Below are 26,221 nucleotides of genomic sequence, written 5' to 3' on the forward strand. Positions count from 1 at the left end.
TCCTATAGCCACATGTGTACATCTTGGTTGCTTTCTTGTCCCCTCTATCATACAAACAGTTCTGAGAAACCAAGTTGGGAGAAAGTGACTCTTCACTGAGTGGCAGACAGAATTTTGAGCTTCAGCTGGGATCCAGTATATTTACCAAGAGAAATACATCCTTTCAGCATGGCTCGTGGGTAAGAGAGAACCACTCTGGCCCAACATTCCTCTTTTTAAATGCCAAATAGTGAGTTATGCTTCTCCAGGGCGCTTATATTTAAAGGGGGCATTAACTGGAGTGCAGCATTGCCTTAACATTCTGCTTATTGTTTCTGTTTTATTGTAGTAACTTGCCTCTCTTTCTAGTCTTTCATGAAGACCTCTTGAGTTTTTCCTGAATTATAGGGTTTTACTAGAGTATTTATTGCATTAATAGTTATTATCTTGAAGCTTAATCTCCACTCTAGAGATACAGTTCCATTTACTGGATCTGATTCTTCTCTCAGATGTATCAGAGAGATTGTAAATCAGGCATAACTCCACTGAAGCTAATAGAGTTGTACCTACACTGGAATAAGAGGACAACCAAATCACTAGTTTGTTTATTTTACGAACCATTTCATAAAATTTTAAGTAAAACTTTAAATGCATGTTTAGTCTATAAATACAAGGGTTGCTTAACAACCTGTGCAAATGTTTGTAAAGTATAAACAACGAGAAGATTAGAGGATTTTGACATTGCACTGCTGCTAAAGGTCTCTCTGAAGATAAAATTATATTTTGTTGAATTCATTAGAACTAGCTTTCAGGCTGGTTGTTTCTGTTGGTTACAGCAGTACTTATTTCCTGTTCAGAAACTATTTGGACAAGATGAAAAAAAGGTGGGGGGGGGGGGGTGAGGAGGGGGGACTATACAGTTGAATTGAACACAGAAACAAATGGCATATCATGCAAATGTCTTCTTTTAAATTAGCAGCAATGCTAAGATTAGAGTTTTATTTTAAGTGTACAAATGTTAGACCATAGTAAAGTTTCAGTCAAGAAGCTACATGCCACCAGCACTCTTGTTTCTTACAGCAGCAGGATAGCTTTTTTTGCACTGAAACTGAAACATAGCTTTGAAATGACTGAAACCAGCATCACTTTTGCAAAAATCACTTTTAATCCCATGCAAAACATGGCCTGTCTGATCATGCAGAAATTTTTTACATCTTTTTTTTTATATGGAAACACAATGCTAGCAATTAAGGTGATTTCATCAGCAATATGAAAGGACGAATAATAGGGAAAGAATCAAGAACATACAAGCCTACTTTCAGGTTGCAGCCACAGACACTACCATATTGAAAATGAGAGAGGGAAGTACTATCATTTCTTTCAAGGAAAGAAACACCAGGAGTAAAAGGAATTTAAATTTCTTACTGGTACTGTCCTATTGCAACCCTGCCAGCTCTTTAAACAGCTTCCCTGCTGGCTTTTGCTACAGCTCCGCCAGTTCTTGCTGGAGCTGAGCACCCAGGCAGAGCCTCTTACTTTCACCTCCGCTAAACACTGACTGCCTCTTAAGATGTATTATGTCCTGGGGCTTCAGAGCCTCTGCTTGAGGTTGTCACACCTCAGATGGCGCAAGTATTTTTGTGACACTTTTTACACTTTGTACACAATGCCAGTGTAACTTGTTAAGCAACAGCTCTGCCTTGGCAGGGTTTGTTTTTGCTGTTTGCCTGGCGCACCCTCTCCCAGGCAGCCACTGCCTGTCCGCATGTAACCAGGTAAATGCTGAATTTTTCAGGGGTTACACAATTAACAAAATGGATTTTAACATCCCTACTCCAGATGGGGGCGAGGGCTCCGGGATGGGACCAGGGATGAAGGATTTGGGGCTCCAGGCTGGGGCAAGGTGATTGACTTGTGGGGCTTGGTGAGGGTTCCATCTCAGGGTACAAGCTCCGGGGTGAGGCCCGGAATGAGCATTGGTGAGCAACCTACAAGCCACCGGAGCCCTGCACTTCCTACCCCTTACCTTCCCTCCTAGCACTTTCGGAGCACCACAAATCCACTGATTAGCTCTCCATTCCCACTCCTCCCCATCCCTCCCAGAGCTTGAATGCTGGAAATCAGCTGTTCATGTTCTGGGAGGGAGAGGAAGGAGTGGGGATGGGGCACAAATCAGCAGATTGATGGTGCTCTGAAAGTTCTGCGGAAGTGGGGGAGGAATAGAAAGTGTGGGGCGCCAGTGCCTCAGCATGTGAGAGGTGTGGGGGAAGGGGGCAGAGAGGGTCTGTAGGTGAAACTGCAGTGGACCCTGGACTTGCCCACCACTGCAGCTCACTGAGACAAAGGAGAGCCACTCATGTGGCCCACTCAGTAGTCTTGGTTGCCCATCCCTGTAGCAGTGAGAAAGAAGAAAAGGCCAGAAGAGGGAGAAGCTTCAAAAACAGCCATGAATACATGAACATAGGAGGTAGCCAGTTCTGTGACAATAAATTATTGTACAGGTTGAACCTCTCTAATCTGGCACCCTTGGAATCTGACCAAACCAGAGAATTTACTGAACCACAGGAGGTCAATATTGTCTAGCAGCATTACCAACACTTCTACTGCTATTAGAAGACATTTAGGGGTAAACTAGAGCTAAATAGCAGCCCAGAACACTGAGAGCCAGGACTGGTGGCTGTAAACAAACTTTATAGGACCATGGGAAATCTGATCACATCCATGATAAGTGAGTATGTGGCTAACTAAAATCATGCCAGACCACAGGTGTTGCCAGACAAGAGAGTGCCAGACTAGAGAGGTTCAACCTGTAACATGATGGGCCTATTTGAAATCATGGGATGGTGGGCGGGCTTCGCCCACCCACCTTCTAAAAGCCCCTCCCCAACCTTATGGGAGGGACACTGGACCCATGTCCAACTGATTGCTTGGGACAAATAATGACTAAAGGATCAAGAAGTGCGGGCTAGAGGTTCAAAATAAGGGAGCCGGATGGGGACACCGAGCAGAGAACCCCGGACAGTGCCCACTGCTCCTCAAAGTTGTCGATGGAGCCAGTGGACGCCACCCAGAGGAACTCTGCCCATATTCGTGACACGAGGGAAGAGCGGAAATAGGCCCCACAGTCGCAGAGAACCCCCTCGTCTAACCTCCTCCTCCTGCTATTGTAGATGGCAACTTTCGCTAAGGCCAGGAGGAGGTTGACGAGGAGGTCTCGCGACTTTGTGGGGCCACGGATTGGGTGTGCGTAAATAAAAAGGTGAGGGGAAAAGTGCAGCCAGAACCTCAATAAGAGGTTCTGGAGGAGCCGGAATAGGGGCTGCAACCTGGCGCATTCGAGGTAGGCGTGGGCCAGGTTCTCCCTCACGCCGCAAAAGGGGCAGGTGTCTGGGATTGGGGTGAACTGCGCCAAGTACACGCCCGTGCTCACGGCCCCATGAAGGAGCCGCCAGCTGATATCCCCAACGGGCCGCGGAATTAAGGTCGAATAAACGCTGGCCCATCGGGGTTCCCCACCCTCTATAGGTCTGAGATAGTGCCGCCACTTTGTATCGGGGCGGGACACAAGGGTGGGGAAATGCAAAGCGTGGAGCACGAGCGTGTACAGCTGTTCCCTGGGTGCGGTCCGGAAACAGACCGGCTGCTGTAACATGATGGGAGCATGGCAACCCATCGCTTCCAATATGCTCCCTGACATGCAACTGAATTGGCATTTTGATAAGAAAAGAGTTAATCTATGCTTCAGGTGTGGTCTGATGTAAAGGAATCTGCCCAGGAACACAGTGCATATGCAAAACAACTATGGTTATATACCTCTGAAATCTGTCAGGGGTCTTGTGCTCACTGACATGTTGAACAATTTATGAAAAAAATAAAGGAGGCCTGGATTCAGTTTCCAGTTCTCGAGCCAAGCTTATCCAGATGTAAAATCTTAAGTTCTGGTCTACAATAGAGAGTTACCCTTATTTCGAAATAAGTGCAGCATCCACACTACCAAGCCTGCTATTTCGAAGTAACACGCTGGTTATTTTGAAATCTGTACTCCTGCTTTTCTTGAGGAATAAGCTTATATCAAAATAGTTATTTCGAATTTAGTTATTTTCGAAATAATTTCCTAGTGTAGACATGCCCTAAGTGAGCACCAGGAGTGGATTTGACCTTCTTCTACCTGCTTAAGGCTAGTGATGGATTTAGCCCTTATTCCCCTTGATTTCAGTGCATGTTTGAGTGAGCTTTTAGCCCCGATGACCAGCAGCAGTAGGCAGTCCCTCATCTCAGTCAATGACAAGCTTCTTCAAATAATGAAAGAGATTCATTTCATGGGATTTGCTGTGTATTCTATCCAAGGCCTCCAGGGCTAAGTGAACTATGGCTATCGAAGAGACCTGGATTGTGTGGCAGGGGTAATGATAGAAGGAATTCATGATAAGAGGTGAACCCGCAGGACAGTTATTGCAAGGAGACCCTTAGTTCCACACCCTCCTCATAACCAAAATCTTTGTGTTAATAGCAGTTTGTGCACAAGACACTGTCATTTCCTCAGGTGGTTTTGTTTCCTCTCATGCACTTACACAGCACATTTTCCGTGGGTTTTGTAATCAGCATCTGATTTCTACACCATTTATTGTGGAGTAATATTACTTGGCTATTGAATTTTTTCTAAAAAGTTTGTTCTAAAACTAATTTAAGAGCTCCAAATAGAATTGCAAACATCCACAAATAAATAGTGTGTGTGCACCAAAGGACATATGCTGCTCTCTTCCACTTTCATCCATTTTTGCTTATACTTCATTTCCTCACATACAAGCAAGAGGCTCCTATTGAAGTCAAAAGGATGCTGCAAAAATGTACCCAAAGGCAGAAATTGGCCCATTGCTGTTAGATGTTTGACTTGATAACATCAAGACATTGAATGGTGTCTGGCTCTTTTGTTTCTCACATTTGGTAGCATAAGATATTCAACTTTGATTATGTTTCATTGTCTCCAATAAGTGCAAAAATTTTACAACATCCTGCCTTGAATAAACATCCTCATTTAGCCAAATGAGCAGTAAGCAATAGCATCTACACAGAATGTGGATGACCACCTGTTCCTTCTCTCCCACCTGAGTACTGCAGAGCCTCAAGGAACTGTGAATTGGCTAATGTAGCCTAGGTCTCATTTCAAAAGATTACCAATGGCTGGGCTTGTTCTGTAGTCCATAGTCCAATAACACGCCTCCTAATGACAACAGCTGTTTTGTATCAGAGGGGTAGCCGTGTTAGTCTGAATCTGCAAAAGCGACGAGGAGTCCTGTGGCACCTTATAGACTAACTGAAGTGTAGGAGCATAAGCTTTCGTGGGCAAAGACCCACTTCGTCAGATGCATGTAGTGGAAATTTCCAGAGGCAGGAATAAATATGCAGGCCAGGTGGTCATCTCCAGCCTGATCCTGGCCTGCATATTTATTCCTGCCTCTGGAAATTTCCACTACATGCATCTGACGAAGTGGGTCTTTGCCCACGAAAGCTTATGCTCCTACACTTCAGTTAGTCTATAAGGTGCCACAGGACTCCTCGTCGCTTTAACAGCTGTTTTGTCTGAGTTAATAGCTGCAGAATTAGGCTCCTCTTTCATCTCTGCATTAATTAGAGAGATAAGATGGGTGAGGCAATATCTTTTGCCAGAGGAACTTATAAGAGAGAGATGCTTTTGATTAACACAGCTTAAAAGCTTGCCTCTTTCTCCAACAGACATTGGTCATATAAAAGACATGACTCCTCCCACCTGGTCTCTCTAAGATCCTAGTACCAGCACAACTACAACATTGCATACTTTAAAATATATCAGAGGAGTAACCATGTTAGTCTTTTAAGTTTTTTTTAAGTTACAAACAAAGAGAGGTCCTTTTGCACCTTAAAGACTAACAAAAAATATATTTTTGTTAGTCTCTAAGGTGCTACAGGACTACTCATTTTTATTTTTTTTCAAACATACATATTGTTTGAAGGAACATTTTCTTTTGCTCAGCTCCTGCCTCTAAAGCTCTGTTTTCTCTAAGCCCATTTGACAGTTCTCCATTGGTGTATGTCTTTTGAATGCATATTGTATCTGAAGGCCAGCAGTTTAATAAACATGAAATTGTAATCCGACCCAATAATGTGTACACAAAAAGCAAAAGGTTTGGAAAAAAAAAAAGGGGAATAGTGTGGCTGTCATCTGTTAGCATTCAGCACTACAAGGCTATTGTTTAGGGTTGCCCGGTGTCCAATATTGACTTGGACAGTCTGGTATTTTTGCCTCCTGTCGGGTAAAAAAATTCAGAAAGTACCAGATACCTAAAATGTCTAGTATTTTCTGGGTTTTTTACCCGGTGAAAATACTGGACACCTGGCAACCCTATGACACACTCAGCAACTGGTCCCAGCCCGCTCTCCCTTCCTCTCCTCCTCCGCCTCCCACTCCTCTAAGCCCCTCCCAGCCCCTGACCCCCGGCCCCCCTGCTTACCTGGTTCCGTAGGGAAGCTGCCTTCTGGCTCGACCAAGAAAACAAGATGGCTGCAGGCAAAAAGCCTAAAGACCTGAAGCAAGGGGAAGCAATGCCTTCCCTGAGTCTTAGTGCTCAACCTCTCCCCTCTTCCTATCCCTATTCTGACTCTGCATGCACTTAAAGGGCCCATGCTGTTTTAATGCTGTTTTATTCTTTTGCTCAACAACTTTGGTCTCCTCCTTTTTTTCCCCTCTCAACAGAATTTTTTCCCCAGTGTTTTTTTTTTGGGGGTGGTGGTGGTGATATTTTTGTTTGGTATTTTTGGTTAAACCATCTGACAACCCTACTACTGTTGTAGGTTTAATGTATAGGGTTGCCAACTTTCTACTCACACAAAACTGAACACCCTTGCCTTGTTCCACTGCCCCACCCCTTTTCTGAGGCCTCTGGTCCTTTCTTATTCCATCCCCGCCTTCTTCTGTCACTCACTATCTCCTACCCTCACTCGCTCATGGTCACCAAGCTGTGGCAGGGGGAGTTGGGATGCAGGAGGGGATGAGGGCTCTGTCGGGGGGGGGGGAGCGGGAAGAATTCTACAGGGGAGGACCAGAAATGAGAGTTTCAGGGTTTGGGAGGGGGCTCAAGTGTTGGCATGGGGTTGAGGTGCAGGCTTTTGGGTGGCCGAAGATTTTGGGGGTACAGGAGGGGGCTCTAGGTTGGGGGGAAGCTGAGGGGTTCAGCATATGGGAAGGGGCTCTTTGCTGAGGTAGGAGGTTGGAGTGTGGAAGAAATACAGGTTATGGGCTGAGGGTGCAGATTCTGGGGTAGGGACAGAAATGAGGGTTTCAGGGCATGGGAGGAGGCTCTAGTGCAGGGAGTTTGGGGTGCGGGCTCCAGGAAGGAGTTTGGGTGTGGAGGGGGCTCTGGGCTAATGCGGGGAGTTGGAGTGTGGGAGCAGCTGCATGGAGTGGGATATAGGCAGCATTTATCTCAAGGGGATCCCCTGATGCAGTGACATGTCCCTCAGCTCCTAGGCAGAGGCAGGGCCAGACAGCTCTGTGTGATATGCACTACCTCCACCTGCAGGTACCACCTTGGCAGCTCCCATCGGCTGTAGTTCCCGATCAATAGGAGTACATGGAGCTGGGGCAGTTCATGGAGTTCCCCTGGCCATCCCTTCACCTAGGAACCTGAGGGAGATATTGCTATATCCAGGAGCTGTGTAGGGAGCCTTCCAGCACTGCCAACTACACTTTTAACAGCCTGGTCAGTGGTGCTGACCAGAGCTGCCAAAGTCCCTTTTTGACCAGACGCTCCAGTCAACAGCCAGACACCTGGCAAACTTATCAATGTACCCTGTATAGTGTGTTTCTTCATTGGCCACAGAACACGATCTTCCAGAAAAAAGCCATCCAGCAAAGACCCATCCATCCAGTTGTTAGTTTTTTGCATAACTTTTTCTTCCTCAGCCCTTTTCCTTTTAGCATCTGAACTTTTTTTAAGTCGGGAGAAACTAAACAGTTATTTGTGGTGGGTGGGAATAAGGGATGTTAAAATGCATTTAATTAAGTGACTGTAATGGCTGAAAATTTCAGCAGTTACATGTTTACATGCAGGGCAGCAGATACACATGGGGAGCCAGCTTTTAAACCATCTCCCCGCGTGTACCAGAAGCCTGTGTGTAACTGTGAAGGTTAACTAATGAGCCTGGGCTCTTTGGTTAACTGTATACATGGCTACACTTTCACATCCCTAGAGCAGGGGCAGGGAACCCTTTTTGGTTCCAGGGCCACCGACCCACAGAAAAATCAGCTGGGGGCCACATGCAAGTGAAAACAAAACAAAACAAAAAACCTGACATGGCCCCCGACTGAGAAGGAGAAAGTCACTCTCCACATGCCCCTCCCACACCAGAGCCTAGGGGAAGCCCAGCCTAGTAGATTGTGTGTGCTCCAGCCCCATTGTAAGGCAGAGGAAGAGGGACAGGAGCACCAGTGCGAGCTCCCCATTGCTGGGGGGGAGAGCCCTGAGCCTCAGGGTCCGGATCCAGGCAAGACGGGGGCCGGATCCAGCCCCCAGGCTGAGGTTCCAACCCCTGCTCTAGAGGAAACGGCGAAGGCAGGTTTAATTTGTATTTGGCAATGAGGGAGTCTGAAGAGAATTGACAAGTGTAGGTTCAGAGCAACGTGACTGCATAGATAGGGAGGGAGCAGTCATGGAGGGAAGGCATAAGATTTACGGTAGTTTGGTTTTTCTTTTGTTTCACTGTCAACAGTTTGAGTCATGTGTTTCAGAAAACCAGGATGTGTGACTTAGTTACGCCTTTTGAGGCCACACAAGGATTCTTATTGCTCTCCAGTGTGCCAACAGGGCATTTCAGTGATCAGTGGCTTGTTTAGCAATACATGGTTCTTGTGCCAATATAAATTTGCACAAGTTCTTCTTGTTTCTTTTGGAACTAAGGTGCTAGACTTGCCAATTCAAATGGCTAATCCAAAGTTTTACCTTGTAAAGTCCAAGGGATTATAATTGAGCCTATTTGAACAGTCACAGCAGAATAAGAAATAGGAACTAGATAGGCCCTGCTGGCTGTATTTTGAGATTACCTGCACTCTGTGGCTGTGTCTACACTGGGCCACTTATTCCGGAAAATCAGCCGCTTTTCCGGAATAAGCTGCAAGCTGTCTACACTGGCCCTTGAATTTCCGGAAAAGCAACGATGCTCTACTGTACAAAATCAGCCACTATTCCGGAAAAACTATTCTGCTCCCGCTCGGGCATAAGTCCTTATTCCGGAACACTGTTCGGGAAAAGGGCCAGTGTAGACAGCCCAGTAGTCTTTTCCGGAAAAGCATGTCTACATTGGCCACAGATGCTTTTCCGGAAAAAGGGGTTTTCCGGAAAAGCAGCCTGCCAATGTAGACGCTCCTTTTCCGGAAAAACTGAAAACGGAATAGTATTCCGTTTTAAGCAGTTCCGGAAATTCATGCCAGTGTAGATGTAGCCTGTTAGTTTACTTCAGCATGGACAGAAATGAGTCACCACCACTTGTTCACTAATGATGTATCTTCACTGGGTGATTAGCACTTTGGTCTAGACACCCCAATGGGCCTAACCTAAGTGTGAGCAGCCACACTGCACAGCCATAGCTGAGTTACTGTGTCCTCCCTGGTGTTACACTCAACCATAGGGTTGCCAGGTGTCTGATATTGACCAGGACAGTCTGGTATTTTTGCCTCCTGTCCAGTAAAAAAATTCAGAAAATACCAGACACCTAAAATGCCCTGTATTTCCTGGGGTTTTTTCCCTGCCAGGAGGCGAAAACACCAGACACCTGGCAACCTTATGACACACTCAGCAACTGGACCCCTCCTCCCGCTTACCTTCTGGCTCAATCAAGAAAACAAAGCCTAATGACCTGAAGCAAGGGGAAGCAATGCCTTCCCTGGGTCTTAGTGCTCAGCCTCTTCCCTCTTTCTATCCCTAGTCTGACTCTGCACACACTTAAAGGGGCCATGCTGTTTTAATGCTGCTTTAATTTAATTTAATTTTATTTTTTGCTTAACTCTCAGGGTCCTTTTTTTTTCTTTGCTCAACAACATTTTTCCTCCCCTCAACAGAATTTTTTCCACTTTTGGGGGGTGGGGGGTATTTGGTATTTTTTGTTAAACCATCTGGCAACTCTACTCAATCATGTGAGTCTCCGAGGGGAGAGGGTGGCACAGGGTGTTTTGTGCTGTAGTCAGGGCCATCTTTAGGAGGGTTTGGGGCCTGGGATATAGGCACCACGTTTCTAATCTTCTGGGACGGTGTTCCCCCTGGCTCTGCTCAGTCCCTGCCCCCATTCCACACCTTCCAACAAGGCCCTACCCCTACCCTGCTTCTTCCCTGCCCACCTTGCCCTTGCCTCATCTCTTTCTGCCCCCTCTCCACCCAGTTCTGTCCGCTCCCCCGAGCACACTGTGCCCTCGTTCCTTCCCCTGCTCCCCCAGCACCTTCTGATGCTGCAAAACAGCTGATCTGTGACAGGTGCTAGGTGCTGGGAGAGAGAGGGAGGTGCTGAGTAGCAGGACCCACTGGAGAGCAAGAAGCATGTTGGCAGGGGGAGGGGCGATGTTCAGGTAGGAGGCCCGCCTATGAGTGCTCAGCCCCCACCATTTTTTCCTGTGCCTCCTCACTCAACTCCTGCCTGTCACTCACTTCCCCATTTTCCTCCTCACCTTGCTCGCCCACCTACCTCTTGCCTTGCCTCCCCATGGGGTCTCCCAATGTGTGAGGCTCGAGGTAGCTACCCTGATTCACTGTACCCAAGGGATAGCTCTGGCTGCAATAACTTGAGGTGCTCTATGTTTCTTGTCTACTGAATTGTGGGAGACCTTATCTGTCCTCCTGGGTACATAGGGTGAGGGGTGGGGAACTGGAGGACTATAAGTGTTTGGGTGGTTTTGCCTGCATCCTTGGTAAAAAATGACCAGGTATCCCGGCCAAATGAAAGCCTCACTGAGGCTTGAGGCTGCAGCTTGGTCAGCTAGCCTGGGTTAAAAGCACCACACTTGGGTCATAGGGTCCTGTGTATGGACTGCAGGGGCAGAGAGGGAGGGGGCAGGGTTACACTGAAGGAAGGGGTACTTTATAAAAAAAAGTTGAGAAACACTGGACTAGATGATCTCTCAAAGTCCCTTCCAGACTCATGGTTCTATGATTATGGAGCCTAGTCCCCTCTGACCTCATCGTTCTACTTGCTTTCCTTGCATTTTGAGGATTATGGCGCTCTCTGCTGGCTGGATAATGAACTGAATAACCATACCTTGCCCTGCTCTCTCCACCTCTGCTGGGGTGGAAGCAAAGTAGGAACCAAGTTATCAGCTTGGAGGCTCATTACAAATATGAAAGAGAAATAAAATGTCACCTTCACAAACCGTCTTGAAGAATGCTCCTTGCTGATAGCGATGTAATTCTATTTCTGTATGAGACAAATGTCCTTTGAAGTGATGGAAAGATTGTCATCTTTATTTTAATTTGTTATTAGTAGATTTCACTAATTATAGATTAAAACTGAAGTCTACCATTCAAAGACAATAAAAAATAATTGAAGTTAAAAAATTAAAAAACCCCTCTTAAAAACTTACAAAATAAACACAAATTTCCCATCTCTTGATAAAAAGTCTTTGGATAGTCTCAACTAACTGTACTACTATTAACATTATACCTTGGTTACATGTGGAACTGTGAGTTTCATGAGCGGAGAACACTCCCTCAAAGTCCTGAAGCGCACAGAATGCTACTGAAGTGGCACCAGTAATGTGGAGTCTGGCTCTGATTGAGAAGTATTGATCTGTCCTTTTTTTTTTTAAAGAAAACATTGATGTTTCTCTGCATTTCTTTGCAGGCTGGTCTTAAATCATGAACTTTCTAAATTTTTCAATGAGCTGTGGGATGCAGATGTTAACCGCTTTGTGCCCGGGAAAGATTATACAATAGACTTACAGGTAATTGAGCTACTAAATATATGAAATCTTGGGAGTAAGAGCCCAGAGGGTTGTGTATGGGGAGGAGGACATTGGACAAAAAGAAAGGCAAGTTGGCACGTATCAATTAAAATACTAGGGGGTATTTTGTAAATGAAGCTTAAGTCTCTAAAATTTTGTGCAAGATATTTTTTATTTTCTTCTAGAGAACTTGATTTAGCTGATTTCTGTTGTCCAATATTTGTATGTTAACACTAAAACGATTAGTGGAATGTTACACTCCCAGAGCTAAGCCTAGATCCCTTCTTTGGCAGGGGAAGTGAAGTTCTGCTTTGTGCTGGAGTAGGGAACTAAAGATGGGAGGCACTCCCAGGTCAGCTGACAGCTTTTGTGGGCTCTCAGGCAAAGTGTGTGTGTGGGGGAGAGGGGGATGGCTCCATGCCCTCAGAAGGGGCGGGGCCTCAAGCAGGTCAAGGCTTGGGATAGCTGGCCCTCAGTGCCGCCTGATACTCCAGCAGCGATTTAAAGGCCACTGCCACAGGAGCAGCAGTGACACCTAGGAGCTCCAGGCCCCTTTGAGTTGCTGGGCCCTGGGGCTACTAATGCTTCCCCTCCCTGTTGGCGGGTCTATGCACCCCTTATTCAGTATGGAAAACAACAGCACATGGGGGTGTAGCATACGGCTGGACTATGGGCAACAGGAAGTGGGACTGGAAGATCAGTTGCTAGGTGCTTCTTCCTTTCCTCTACACCGGAGATTTGGATCTGTGTCACACAAGCTCCTCAGTGTATCTACTCGGTACTTGGCCTGGATGCTAGGCTCAGGATTTGAATTCAAGAGAAGAACGTCCACACAGAAAGCTTCAATCTCTTGTAGAAACAGGGCTGACTTTCACACACACAAAGGGCAGTGAAGCGCTCAGCTCGCATTTAAAATCAATGGGGTTTGGGTGCCTTGCTGCCCTTTACACCTTTGAGCCTCTCCCCCACTGTGTCAGTTTCCACAGTTCTAACAGAGGTACCAATTTCCCTGAAAGCAATGGGAGTTCTGTTTGTCCCAGGAGTGCGACATCAGGCCCACATTGCTCCACATGATTGTTTATCTCCTACATATTCGAGAAGGTTTGTGCAGCTGTGCCTCTGTCTGTGTGTCCGTACATCTGTCAGTGAGTACATTTGTTCAAGAACTCCTCCTAAATGGTAAGACCACCAAATTTGGTAGGCAGCTTCCGCTTATCATAACATAAAGCCGTGGTCCCCAACCCGGTGCCCGCGGGCGCCATGGCGCCCGCCGGGCTCTTTACATGCGCCCGCGGAGCAATCTGGGCTGGCAGGTGCCAGCCCCGGGCGCATGGCCGGTCCCGGCCCCGGGAGCACCGCGCGTGCCCTTGCCGGCTCCGGCGCCGCGCGTGCCCCGGTTCCGGGCGCGCAGCGCTTACGGGGGGGGGGGGGCACCGGGCGCGCGGCGCTTGCCAGGGGGCGCCTTCCCCCGGGCGCGCGGCTATGGAGGGGGCCCCGCCCCCGGGCATGCAGCTGGGGGGGGCCCGCCCCCGGGCATGTGGCTGGGGGGGGGGGCGCCCCCTGGCGCCCGGCAGGCAAACGGCCACGCCCCCTGGCGCCCGCCAACCTGAAAAGGTTGGGGACCACTGACATAAAGCAAGGTCTGAGTTTAGTTGACTCAGGACCACAGGATGTGATTGTTTTTATAACACAGAAAGAGAGGGACAGTTGAATGACCCCTTGGGGGCAGCAAAGGGCCAGATATGGGTACCAGGACAGCTATAACTCCATTGGGCCATCAGGGGACAGGGGTGGAGAAAGGGACAGCTAATTACTACATATTTCAGAGTTTGTCCGTCTGTCTGTCCCCCAGCTGGGGGACATGCATTCCTCCCTGGCTGTGCCTGTGGCAGCTGCAGCAGCCATGGAGAGGCACTTCGCACTTAGCCTCAAGATGCTGTGGTGAGAGAGAAGGCTGGGGTTGTCCTCTCTCCCCACTGCATCCTGAACCCCTCATCCACACTTCCACCCTAGGACAATGATTTAAATGAAAAAAAAAACCAAAACTTATTTGAGCAAAGGACCCAAGCAACGTGGGGTAAATCTACTTCATAAATTCATATAACACAGAGGTTTTCTTGGTAATTCGTTACAGCTATACCCAATAAACCATCATTCTTAGCTTTCAAACTCTTACAATGACAGCAATTAATATTTCTCTTCTCGATGCCACGATTTATAGTATAATGATCTCTATTGTTTTGTAATACAATAAACAGTTTTAATTGCAGTTAACTTCTTGATGTGCTTTGATTACTACTAGGAGAGGAATTACCTCCTTTAAAAACATTTCACATCCTTCATTGTTTTGTTCTTATGGTTCTCATAGGGAAAAGCGGGCTTTGTTCAGCAAGGTAGCAGCATTGCAAGGGACAGTGCGGCTAAACCTCTGTTTCACTACATAAATGAAGAGCGTCTGAAGAGCATAAAAACTTTTGCAGGTGAGGTCTTCTGTGGAGTTGTTCTTCAGTAACAGTGCATCCTTTCTTCTCATTGTTTTGTTCTCATTGGATGTGGGATGATGAAGCTGTATTTTTTTAAATGTAGACTTAAAATGTAGCATTAGGTCTAGCTTGGATGGTCGGATTATCAGGAGATAAAGATCATCATGCTGTATGTCATTCGAAAGGTAATCGGAGTTTACCTGGGGAATCTTTTTTAGAAAGTGTACTGATCTCCAGAGAAAATATGCAGCTAAATAAATGTAAACATTTTTGTACGATTGGCTAGAATTATATGTATTTACAAGAATAAACTTAATCAACAGAACCCAGTAGCCTTTAAAATTTAACTTGTTTACACTTAATACTTTTGTTGCTCAGATGGTTTGTTACCTTGGTATAGAGTATCAACTACAAACTTTATTTCAAACAAAAATCTCTAAGCAGTATTCTGATGGCAATTTCATTAAAAGTCATGGAAGTAATCTCTCTGGCTGTGTCTAGACTGGCCAGTTTTTCCAGAAAATCAGCCGCTTTTCTGGAAAAACTTGCCAGCTGTCTACACTGGCCGCTTGAATTTCCACAAAAGCACTGACTTCCTACTGTAAGAAATGAGTGCTTTTTGCAGAAATACTATGCTGCTCCTGTTCGGGCAAAAGTCCCTTTTGCGCAAAACTTTTGCGCAAGAGGGCCAGCTGAGATTTGTTTTGCGCAAAAAATCCCCGATCGTGAAAATGGTGATCAGGGCTTTTTTGCGCAAAAGCGCGTCTAGATTGGCCACGGACGCTTTTCCGCAAAAAGTTCTTTTGTGGAAAAGCGTCCGTGCCAATCTAGACGCTCTTTTCCGAAAATGCTTAACAGAAAACTTTTCCGTTAAAAGCATTTCCGGAAAATCATGCCAGTCTAGACGTAGCCTCTGTGTATATATACTGAGCTGTGTAACTCAGAACAGAATTTGGCCATATACCTATTAAATGACAGTTTCAGAAATTGCCATTTCAATTTATTACATATTCCTTGGGGCTTCTAGAAACATTAACTAATTAATTGATTGTAACATCTCATTTTGCTGCCATTCAGGTTCATACAGTGTGTTCTGTCTCCTTTTCTGCATGGAGAAAATTGCTATTTATACTGTGGAACAAGGATCTTATTTATACTGTGTTCACACAGGTCTTATTTTGTCAGGGTTAGCACCCACTCCATTCACTCTGATGATGGACAAACTTTGTATGGTTGAACAGCAAGCCTTACTGGGCCTAAAATCCTTGATCAGAGCAAAGATTCAATAACATAGGGATTAGTGGAACTTCACTAGAACACTATTATTTATGTGTCTGCTATATGAGAGAAAAATCCAGAACTGATCATTTATTGTGATTATGTTGCCATCTAAAGAACAATTCACAAAGGCGATTTTAGTCTACACACTGTTAAATACTGATAGGTGCCATGTTTAATGGTTTCTTTCTTTACAGCTTTTGTGTCCCTATTGGACAACTATGAAACATCAACTGGTGTAGAAGAAGTTGTGACCCCACAAGAAATGGCAGAAAACAATCGTTTTCTTGATGCTATCTTAGAAACAAAAGTCATGAAAGTGAGTACAGCTGCTCATCATTCTTGCTCACTTGCCACAGTTAACTGTGAATTAAACTAATCATATTCCCTTATTTTGATCCTCCAGCTTACTCATCAATATTTAGTTACAAAAAATTGGTCTAAACCCAGTCTTAATGATTTCAAGTCTCAGCTCTATAACATCTGGTTTCAACTGTACACCAGGAAAACAGGAAAGGGGTATGTATGGTCAATATGGATCCTAGTAAAAAGTATATTTAATAGGATTAAGAAATAAATCTGTATGTCACACAGACATTACCACAGAAAATGGAGATGAGTAAGTATTAATTGGTATCACATGGGTAAATGTAATTTTAATGTCCCACTGCTCTGTAATAGCTCATCCTGGCTTATCAATAAATATTTTCATTTTTTTGAGAACTGAATGATTAGTAGGTATACAATCCTTTTTATGAAAACAGATTTCATTTGTGGGACAAAACCAATTTATAGATAAATTTGTTTATAATGGAAAAGACAAATATTCTGGCTCATTTGTTTGTTTTTTACCATCAGTTATTCCTTTAAAATCAAATAACTTAGATTTCATGACCAGATCTTTAAATTATTATTTACACCAAAAAAAAGAATAGAAAAAGAAAGCATTCAAAACAGGAAATGTACATGGATGACACACAGCAAATGCCCATTTTGTTCATTTTCTGCCATTTTGCATCCAGCAATTTTAACTTTTTAGCTAATTATTTTTATGCTGATTTTATTGTAGGCCTGATTCCTGTGGGTTTGAACACGTGTTTGTCGGAGAAACAAAACATGGAAAAGAGATTCTGGGGTTGCATAACTGGGTACAATTTTACCTTCAGGAAAAGCATAAACAAATTGACTACAAAGGCTATGTAGCCAGGAGTCAAAAAAGCAGGGTAAGAGATGTGGGATTGTCCATTTGTATGTGTATAGTTTATAAATAAAGTGAGTAAATCTACTTGAGATTTCTCTGGTAATAAGTCTAAGGAACCATGGCGTTGGGATAGACAGATTTTTTTTCCCCCTATGGATTTTGCCTGGTACAAATCTCAATACCCACCTAATTTTTAATTCCCCACTGAGATTGCACAATTTTCTCAGGCCATTTTATCCCCGTTATCTCTTGAGGATAGAGGGGATTAATAATCCTCTGGTAGGTAGTGTCTCCACTGACCTTACAGGCTGAACCCAAGAAAGAGGGCCTGATATTAGAAGACACTGAGGCTACATCTACACTGTAGGCCTCTTGCGCAAGAAGCCTTTTGCACAAGAGTTTTTGTGCAAAAACTTGCACAAGAGCACATCCATACCTCAAAGTGCATTGAAAAAGAGATGTGCTTTTGTGCAAGAGAGCATCCACACTGCATGGATGCCCTTGCACAAGAAAGCTCTGATGGCCATTGGCAGAATGGCCAACAAAGCACCTGCGCTTTTTCCCCACGAGTTTCTTGCACAAGAAACCCCTCTGAAGCATCCACACTTGCCTTTTTTGCACAATAGCTGTAGCTCAAAAGGGATTTATGCCTCATAGAAGGAGGTTCACCTACACTGGCAAAAGCCCTCTGTTCTGCCATTTTACTGCTGATTTACTTGCACAAAAGCACATTTGAGGTCTGGATGCTCTGCAGGTTTTTGCACAAAAACGGCCAAACCTTGAATGTAGACGTAGCCCAAGCGTATTCAGCCGCAAAAATCTCTTGGAAATTACCATGTCTTTAAGAGAACGTGGGGCAGAACCCTGTATGTTTGCTGCCTTTCTACTAAGCCCCACTGCAGTAAGTTTCAAAGGGTTCAATTGGGGAACTTATAAGCTCTGTTAGATTAATGGGTTCAAACAAGTATGTCGAAAAAAGCAGCATAATTCTGTAATTCACATGATGTGTTGTATCATGGTTAAAAAATGGGACTGCAGTTTTTTGTTTCTCTCTTGGTCTGAGATCTTGGTACTTAGGGTCTGATCCAATACCCATTGAAGTCATTGGACAAATCAATGAGCTTTGGATCTGGCACTTAAAACATTCTTTTCTGCAGTTTTCTCATCTGTAACATAATGCCAATATACCTAACTCATAACAATGTTGTGAGGCTTAATTAAAGGGTTTCTGGTAAGTTTAAACTCAAGTGAATTAAAAAAAGTGTTAGAGAATCCCTGCCAATTCTTGTGTTTTAACTATTATGTTTCCATGATGTTTTTTCAGTCTTATTGCTGTGTGAAATGCCTATACAAATACAGGCAGTCCCCGACTTATGTGGATCCGACTTACGTCGGATCCCTAGATACGAACGGGGTGAGGCAACTCCCGCACATGCGCAGCAGCATTCCCGGGGCTCGCTCACCTGGGTCCTAGGATCCTCCTCCTCCTCGGGCCGGCTCCGACTGGGGTCCCACAGAGCTGCCGGGCAGAGGAAAAGTGCCTCCCCACGCCCGCTGCCCCCCCCCCTGCCAGCAACAGGCTGCCCCCTCCCCTGAGCAACAGGCTGCCCCCTCCCCTGAGCAACAGGCTGCCCCCTCCCCTGAGCAACAGGCTGCCGAACAGACAAAAGCAGCCTCTCTGCCCCTCCTCCCCTCTATACATGCCGGGCTCCCGGAGCGCAGCAGCGTCCCCGGGGCTCGCTCACCTGGGTCCTAGAATCCACCTCCTCCTCTTCGGCCGGCTCCAACTGGCCTCTGCCTGCAGCAGCTGGCCACAGGGACAGGGATCCCGCAGAGCTGCCGGGCAGAGGAAAAGTGCCTGCCCACGACCGCTGCCCCCCCCCACGGCCTCGCATCCTGCACGCCTCCCCCCTCCCCCCCTGCCAGCAACAGGCTGCCCCCTCCCCTGAGCAACAGGCTGCCGAACAGCAGACAAAAGCAGCCTCTCCGCCCCTCCTCCCCCTATACATGCTGGGCTCCCTGGGCAAACAAAGACTCCACCAAAACAAACAAAGTGCTGGCCTCATTGTGTTAGCAAAAAAAGGACCCTCCTCCTAGAACCCTGGGTGGTGTGTGGAAATAAAGCTATTAGCTCAAAGCATGGTGCAGAGCTGTTTGGTATTTGATGAGTTACTCCTTTAGTCCTGAGTTTGTCACAGGGACAGAAATAGATGTGAAATCTTCTGAACAGGGGAACAGACAGCAAAACAAACATTAGAGGGGAGTTAACCTTTCCCTATGCTATCCAAAACTAAAAAAAATGTTTGGCTAGAGTTTCCCCTACAATATGTACCAGTTCCGACTTACATACAAATTCAACTTAAGAACAAACCTACAGTCCCTGTCTTGTACGTAACCCGGGGACTGCCTGTAGAGAAAACAGACTGAACAGAGGAAACAGTGAAAATGATTCTTATACAAACTGCTGGCTAATGCACAAAGTAAAAATACAGAAAAAATATTCTTTCAATAATCATCTTATGTTTTACTTGTAACAATAGTAGGTTAAAAAAAATCACGTAGCTATCAACTTGAAGTTAACAGTGCCCTTTAAATGCAGGCAGCGTATTTTGAGAGCTGTGAGGGAAAAATGCTATGAAACAGTGGTTGTCAGTGAGGGGTAAGTGCATAGCTGGGGGTACACAAAGGTCTTACAGGGCACATAGTCATCTTGATATTTTCCTAGTTTTACAACATGGCTATGTCTAGACTGGCATGATTTTCCGGAAATGTTTTTAACGGAAAAGTAGTCTCCCACGTTTGTATTTGCAGAATAACCCAAATGTGAAAATGTCTGGTCGTATTCAGGGGGTTTTCATGTCTTATTTTTGCTTACAGCCTGATGAAGATGATCAAGTTCTGAGCCTGCAGTTCAGCTGGAAAGGTCTAGTAAAGCCCATAGGAAGCACCTTTATTGGTGTCAGCCCTGAGTTTGAGTTTGCCCTCTATACAATCATTTTTCTTCAGTCTCAGGAAAAGATCACTCGTGAGATGGTGCGGATAGAGGAGTATGAGCTAGAGATAACTGTGTATCGGCATGGTACACACATTGGAACAGCATATCCTGCCCTCCTTAGCAGCAACAATGAAGATTTGTATTGAAAAGGATCGATTTAAAATGAGTTTCTTTGAGTTCAACTGTCTTGCAGAATTTTAAGTGGCATGTTTGGAATAATTAACTTTTGTTGTGTATTAGGATGTTTAACCTAAGATGTGTCTTTTAAAGTGTCTGTGCAGGCTTTAAAATTCTTTATCATTGTAGCCAAGGATGAAAGAAATTGCACTGAAGTGCTTTCATAAAGCAGTACTTTAACTTCCTGACCAGACAGCTGGTTTTTAAACTAGACCCTATTAAAATGGAAATACAGGCAGTCCCCGAGTTACGCGGATCCGACTTACGTCGGATCTGCAGTTACGAACGGGGCCCTCTCCCTGGTCTCCAGCAGACCAGGGAGAGGAAGCAAAGCGGCGGAACACGCAGGCAGCGGACAGCCCAGACGCGTCTGGGCTGCCCGCTGCCCGCATGTTCCGCCGCTTTGCTCCCCGTCCCCCTGGTCTGCAGACCAGGGGGACGGGGAGCAAAGCAGAGCAAAGCCGCGGAGCCCGAAGGCAGCAGGACAGCCACGGCGCGTCTGGGCTGTCCCGCTGCCCCCGTGCTCCGCGGCTTTGCTCCGGACGCCTGTGGTACAGCAGCTGGGGCACTGCCGGTTGGTCCCGTAGCGCCGCTCTGGGCACTACTGGACCAACCCGGCAGCACCCCAGCTGCTCTGCCCCAGGCGTCCTGATTCAGCCACTGCTGGTCAGTTTCAGCAGCGGCTGAATCAGGACGCCTGGGGCAGAGCAGCTTGGGTGCTGCCGGGTTGGTCCAGCGGCGGCGCTACTGGACCAACCGAGCAGCACCCCAGCTGCTCTGCCCCAGGCGTCCCCAAGTCAGCCGCTGCTGAAACTGACCAGTGGCTGACTACAGGAAGCCCCTGCCCCGGGCTTCCTGGAATCAGCCGCTGATCAGTTTCAGCAGCAGCTGACTTGGGGATGCCTGGGGTTCTTAAGTTGAATCTGTATGTAAGTCAGAACTGGCGTCCAGATTCAGCCACTGTTGAAACTGATCAGTTTCAGCAGCGGCTGAATCTGGACGCCAGTTCCAACTTACATACAGATTCAACTTAAGAACAAACCTACAGTCCCTATCTTGTACGTAACCCGGGGACTGCCTGTAGAGGTTACTTCTTAACTACTGCAAACCTAGAACTGATCAAACCATATAAAATACAGACCAGAATATCCCATAATACGTGTAGCTTGTGGCATTAGTGTTGAAATTAAGCTCAGTTATGACAATGTAAAATAATACTGCATGGCTGTACTTTGTGTTGGCATCCTCAGTTATAGGCTGAGACACGGATTTCTGCCAATGGCTATCCAGACTTTTATAACATTTTCCCTCCCCTTCCCAACCAGTACAATCCTTATGGACATAGAAAGGATTCTTGGGATGCAAGTTAGTGCAGCGTTTATCACACTACATTCAATTCCTCTTTTACCAGACAGGCCACTTAAAAAAATTAATGGAGACTAGCATGAAACCTGCTCTGAGGAGACAGTGAAGTAAGCAATCTGCCTACATCAACCCCTCCACCCCCAAATCTACTAAACTCCTCCAGAAAACAGAGCAGAGTGAGGCAGACGATGGATTCTCCAAAAATAGTGTATAGTAAACTTTTAGACAAGGAAAAATATATTTCAGTCACTCCCTTGGGATAGTAATCCACATCTCAACTATGCAAGAGGAGTCCCCTGTGGTAGTAACTACAAATATATTGCTGAAAACCTCTTGGCAGATAGCAAAACTCAGGAAAAGGAAGATAGGAAGTCTGGAGACTGTACCAGCAAAGACAGAAGTGAAGCTGAAGAAGAGAACCCAGATACTGGAGGAGTAGCCTAAGGATGAACAAGAAGAGATTTATCTGCAGTCACAAGAAATGAACATAGTTGCTGCTAACTGCTAATGTTATAAAGAAAAGAGTTTGCTTTAATTGCAGTGATGATAATTCTATGTTAGCAAAAATAGAGATGATAAAAGACAATAAGGAGGAATAGGCCAGGGGTGGAGGAGCCAGAAGAAAAGAGAGAAGATTCAGGAAGAATGTTTAGGAGTTCTGTGTAAATCCTCCCCATGCAATTCAAATGACTGGATGGCAATCTGTTTTTAAGGGTGGTGAGTTAAGGTCCCATGGGAGGAGAAAGTACCTCCTTTGTCCTGAACGACAAGCAGGCCAAGTGTTCGGGGAAAAGCATGGAGGTTTGGGTTTGGAAGGAATTTGAGGACACCTTTACATGCTGTATTGGTATTGTATGTATGGATTTAAAGTAAGGAGAATGAAGAATAGGGCCAGGAACTTACAAGTTGGGGGGAATTACTACAAGAAATAGGTAAGGAGACTTACAAAACAGAAACCAAGTTCATCTCCACAGTTGCAAACACAACATAATTGGAAATGAGATATTGGGCATATAAGTGTTCATGCCAGCAAAGAGACATCAAGAATCATCACAATTACACATTTTCAATAAGCTAAATATTCTCAAATGCTCATCCTTTCCAAGTCATCTTTGAACGTCAAAGGGCTAACTAAAATTGTTAAAGGAAAAAACATGCTCAGAATATTCTACATCAAGATAGTGATAGAAATGTAGCCGTGTTAGTCTGGGGTAGCTGAAGCAAAATGCAGGACAATGTAGCACTTTAAAGACTAACAAGATGGTTTAATAGGTGATGAGCTTTCGTGGGCCAGACCCACTTCCTCAGATCAAATAGTGGAAGAAAATAGTTTGAGAAGGGACAAATTATATAAAGAAATATATAACAAAAGGGTCTCATGACTATAGTTCTGTATAATCTCTCTTTAAACCAGTGCTCAATATTGTAATGATTGTTTTGTTTCTGAGATTTACACATCTGTTAATGTTTCATAATTAAATAAATAGTATTAAAAATGTTTCACCTCTTGGGCAGTCTGCACATGAGCTCCACACCCCAAATTGAAATGGGCTGAGGTACAAAACCTTTACTGGTTTCATTGAGGGCAGGATTTCTCCTGTATGTCATCACCGGAGTGTTCCCCAACTATTAATTGGCTACCCTGCAAGGAAGATAGGGAAACACTTAATATGGTTTTAATCAGGCCACAACTTTATTAATAGATACCTGGGTCTACTTGGCAGTTAACCATGACACCTACCATCAGGTGTTTCTATGAAAGTTTCAATTAAAGCCTTGGTTCTCTTTTACATTGGCCATTCTGTGACATTCTTGATTTAAATAACATCATATGTCACCAGTTTCAGGGCAACTCTAGATTCAAGTATCTTTTTATGGGTAGTTGTAAATATATTTGAAAGGTACATATAGCAATTTACACCAGCTAACGAGTGTTTTAGTAATGGATACATTTTAAACATCTTGAAGAAATGCTTGTGTTCTCTTGTAGCTTCTTTTGCATAATGTAGTGTCTTACAGAAGAGTTTGAAAGGTCCTTCTTGCACATTAACTTCTCTCTCCAATATCAAACGGAAACTCAAGTGAGAAATGTATCCTCTATTCAAATACAAAGATTAAAAAGTAGCCCGTTTATGTTCAGCTCAGTTATTTGTTCCAGCAGAATAAGAAATGGTAAAACAGATAAACTGGTTTTTCAGCCGTTTCAAATGATTTTTCATTGGGTTCATTGTTTCATTTAGACTTTTATTGTGATTTCCCCTCCTCCCCCAAAATGTATAGAGTCATCTAGTCATAGTATTTAAGAGCAGAAGGGTCCTCAAGTTCACCTAGGCTGCAAGTGCAGTGTTTTGGGAGAGCAGAGGGCAGCAGCCATGTGTACTGGGATGTGGCTTGCTTTTCTTTCCATTCCCCTGCACTCCCAAAATGGCGTCCTTGTTAGGTTGACCTGTGTAACACAGCTCACCATCAACACCAAAAAATTAGACCGAGGTATTACAGCCCACACAAGACTGCACTAGCCTGCACAGCAAGTACAGAATAGCAGGGCTTGAAGTGGATCAGTGTTCAAGGCCCCCTGCAGTGGCAGGGAAATGATTAAATGAGATATACACAGATAAGCCTAACAACTGCCCTTGATCCCACACCGCAGAAGAAGGGCAAAAATAATGGAAAAAAACAACAAAATATTTTGGTTTTTTTGGGGGGGAGGGGGGGGGGGGAAATTACATTTGACCAGAAACAATTTTGAGTTTTGATTCACTGATTTAAAAAAAAACATTTAAAAATGATTCTGTTCAGCCACTGACAAAACAAAACAAAACCAAAGACAAAAAGTAATTCATACAGCTCTACTCAGCATGCACCTGCATTTCACAGAATTCATACTCTCTGAAAACCTGGCATACTTCTTATTCGTTTTTTCCTGTTTTGTTTTTCTACTAAACAGGCGGTTCTCTCTACTAGATATGCACTACAGTTTCCTTCCTATGGAAGGACTTCTCTCAGAAACAGACCCAGCTCTGCAGGGACCAGAAATCATCTAATTGCAGTCTCAATCTGAGCATGCCAGCACAAGAAATATATTCTATTTGCAGATCTGAAAGATCTGTGCCTGCCTTTTCTGTCGCTCAACCTGCATTCCTTCTCCCTTCTGGACCATCACGGGTAAAATCTAAATCTCTTCATTACATTATGTTCAGTACACTCTGCCAAGACAAAAAGCATGCTGTAAAAACAAGCCTATGAATTACACAGTGTCATTACCTCAGCTTTGTATCACTGTTCGATCCATCTTTGCTCTGAGAAAAAGCAGTCGTATCTTTCTTATTTTTATTTGTTTTTGTTTGGCAATGTACTGCAATGTCAGTAATTCCATAAACAGCATTAATGCTGATGCCCAGTCTGGGAGATCAGCTGGGACAGTGTCAATAAGGAAGCTAGAAGTAGGAACAAAAACCTGCCAGTCCAGCTACAGCTTTGATACCAGCAGAAAGAGAGTCACAAACATGTGAGGCAGAGGTGCCAGATGATGGAACCACAAGTTTGAAGGAGGCACAACTGAAGCTCTAAAAAGGAAAAAAGTCTGTTAAGTCTTCCAGAAGAGGCATATGACAATACAGAGATGATGATGGGGACTAAATTAGCTGTTACCACTCGAGAGAGACATTGCAGTCATTGTCGAGAGTTCTCTGAAACTATCCACTCAATGTGCAGCAGCAGTCAAAAAAGAAAACAGAATGTTGGGAGTCACTTAAAAAGGGATAGAGAATAAGACCGAGAATATCTTATTGCCTCTGTTTAAATCCATGGTATGCCCACATCTTGATTACGGCCTCATCTCAAAAAAGACTGGAAAAAAATTCAGAAAAGGGCAACAAAAATTATTAGGGGTATGGAATGGCTGTGGTATGAAGAGAGATTAAAAAGACTGGGATTTTTCATCTTAGAAAACAGGAGAAATGAGGCATATGATAGAGGTCTATAAAATCATGACTGGTGTGAAGAAAGTAAATAAGGAAAAGTTACTTACTTATTCCCACAACACAAGAACTAGGGGTGGCAAAATTAATTTAATAGACAGCAGGTTTAAAACAAACAAAAGGAAGTATCTCATCCTCGGCCTAATCCCATGCCCCGTAACTCCTCCTGCACCCGAAACCTCTCCCCTAGTCCAGAGCCTGTACCCACTCCTGCACTCAAACTCCTTCCCAAAGCCTGCACCCAATTCCTTCCCACCAATTCCCAGACAGAAATGTTGCCTTTGAGGATCATTATGTAGTTTGTTTACTTCAATCTACAAGCATTATCTTTTGAACACACTTTAACATTTCGCTCTAGCCATTCAACACAAAAAAAATAAATAAATGACAATCATACTGGATTTGAACAAAATAAGGAACATAGATGGGCACATCCAGATCCTTTCAAAACATATTGCAGTATTTTTTTCTTGCAGTGAATTTCCTAACCATATTTCTCAAAAAAGGTTCAACTTCCCATACAGTTGAATAGAACAATGGGGCTGTGTCTACATTGGCAAGATTTTGTGCAAAAGCAGCTGCTTTTGCGAAAATCTTGTCACCTGTCTACATTGGCCACGAGTACTTGCGCAAGAACACTGACATTCTAATGGATAAAATCAGTGCTTCTTGTGCAAATACTCTGATGCTCCCACTCAGGGAGAAGCCCTCTTGCGCAACTTTTCTTGCACAAGAGGCCAGTGTAGACAGACAATGTTAATTTCTTGCGCAAGTAAGCCCGATGGCTAAAATGACCATCAGAGC

At 44.8% G+C, this 26,221-nt stretch overlaps 1 protein-coding gene across 2 annotated transcripts; it reads left to right on the forward strand.

Moving 5' to 3' along the window:
- LOC102458775 (poly(U)-specific endoribonuclease-like) lies at positions 1–24,639 on the forward strand. Of its 2 annotated transcripts, none has more exons than XM_075899319.1 (7): positions 1–179; positions 11,839–11,938; positions 14,307–14,418; positions 15,897–16,018; positions 16,106–16,218; positions 16,769–16,922; positions 24,385–24,639. In XM_075899319.1, the coding sequence occupies exons 1-7, from the start codon at positions 169–171 to the stop codon at positions 24,496–24,498; spliced, it is 726 nt and encodes a 241-aa protein (XP_075755434.1). In that variant the 5' UTR covers positions 1–168; the 3' UTR covers positions 24,499–24,639. The 2 variants fall into 2 exon arrangements, with proteins under 2 accessions (XP_075755434.1, XP_075755428.1); XM_075899313.1 differs by lacking the exon at positions 24,385–24,639 and adding an exon at positions 19,778–20,517.
- The last annotated feature ends 1,582 nt before the right edge of the window (positions 24,640–26,221 follow it).

Source organism: Pelodiscus sinensis, chromosome 1 (genome assembly GCF_049634645.1).
Source record: "Pelodiscus sinensis isolate JC-2024 chromosome 1, ASM4963464v1, whole genome shotgun sequence".
Lineage (NCBI taxonomy): Eukaryota > Metazoa > Chordata > Testudines > Trionychidae > Pelodiscus > Pelodiscus sinensis.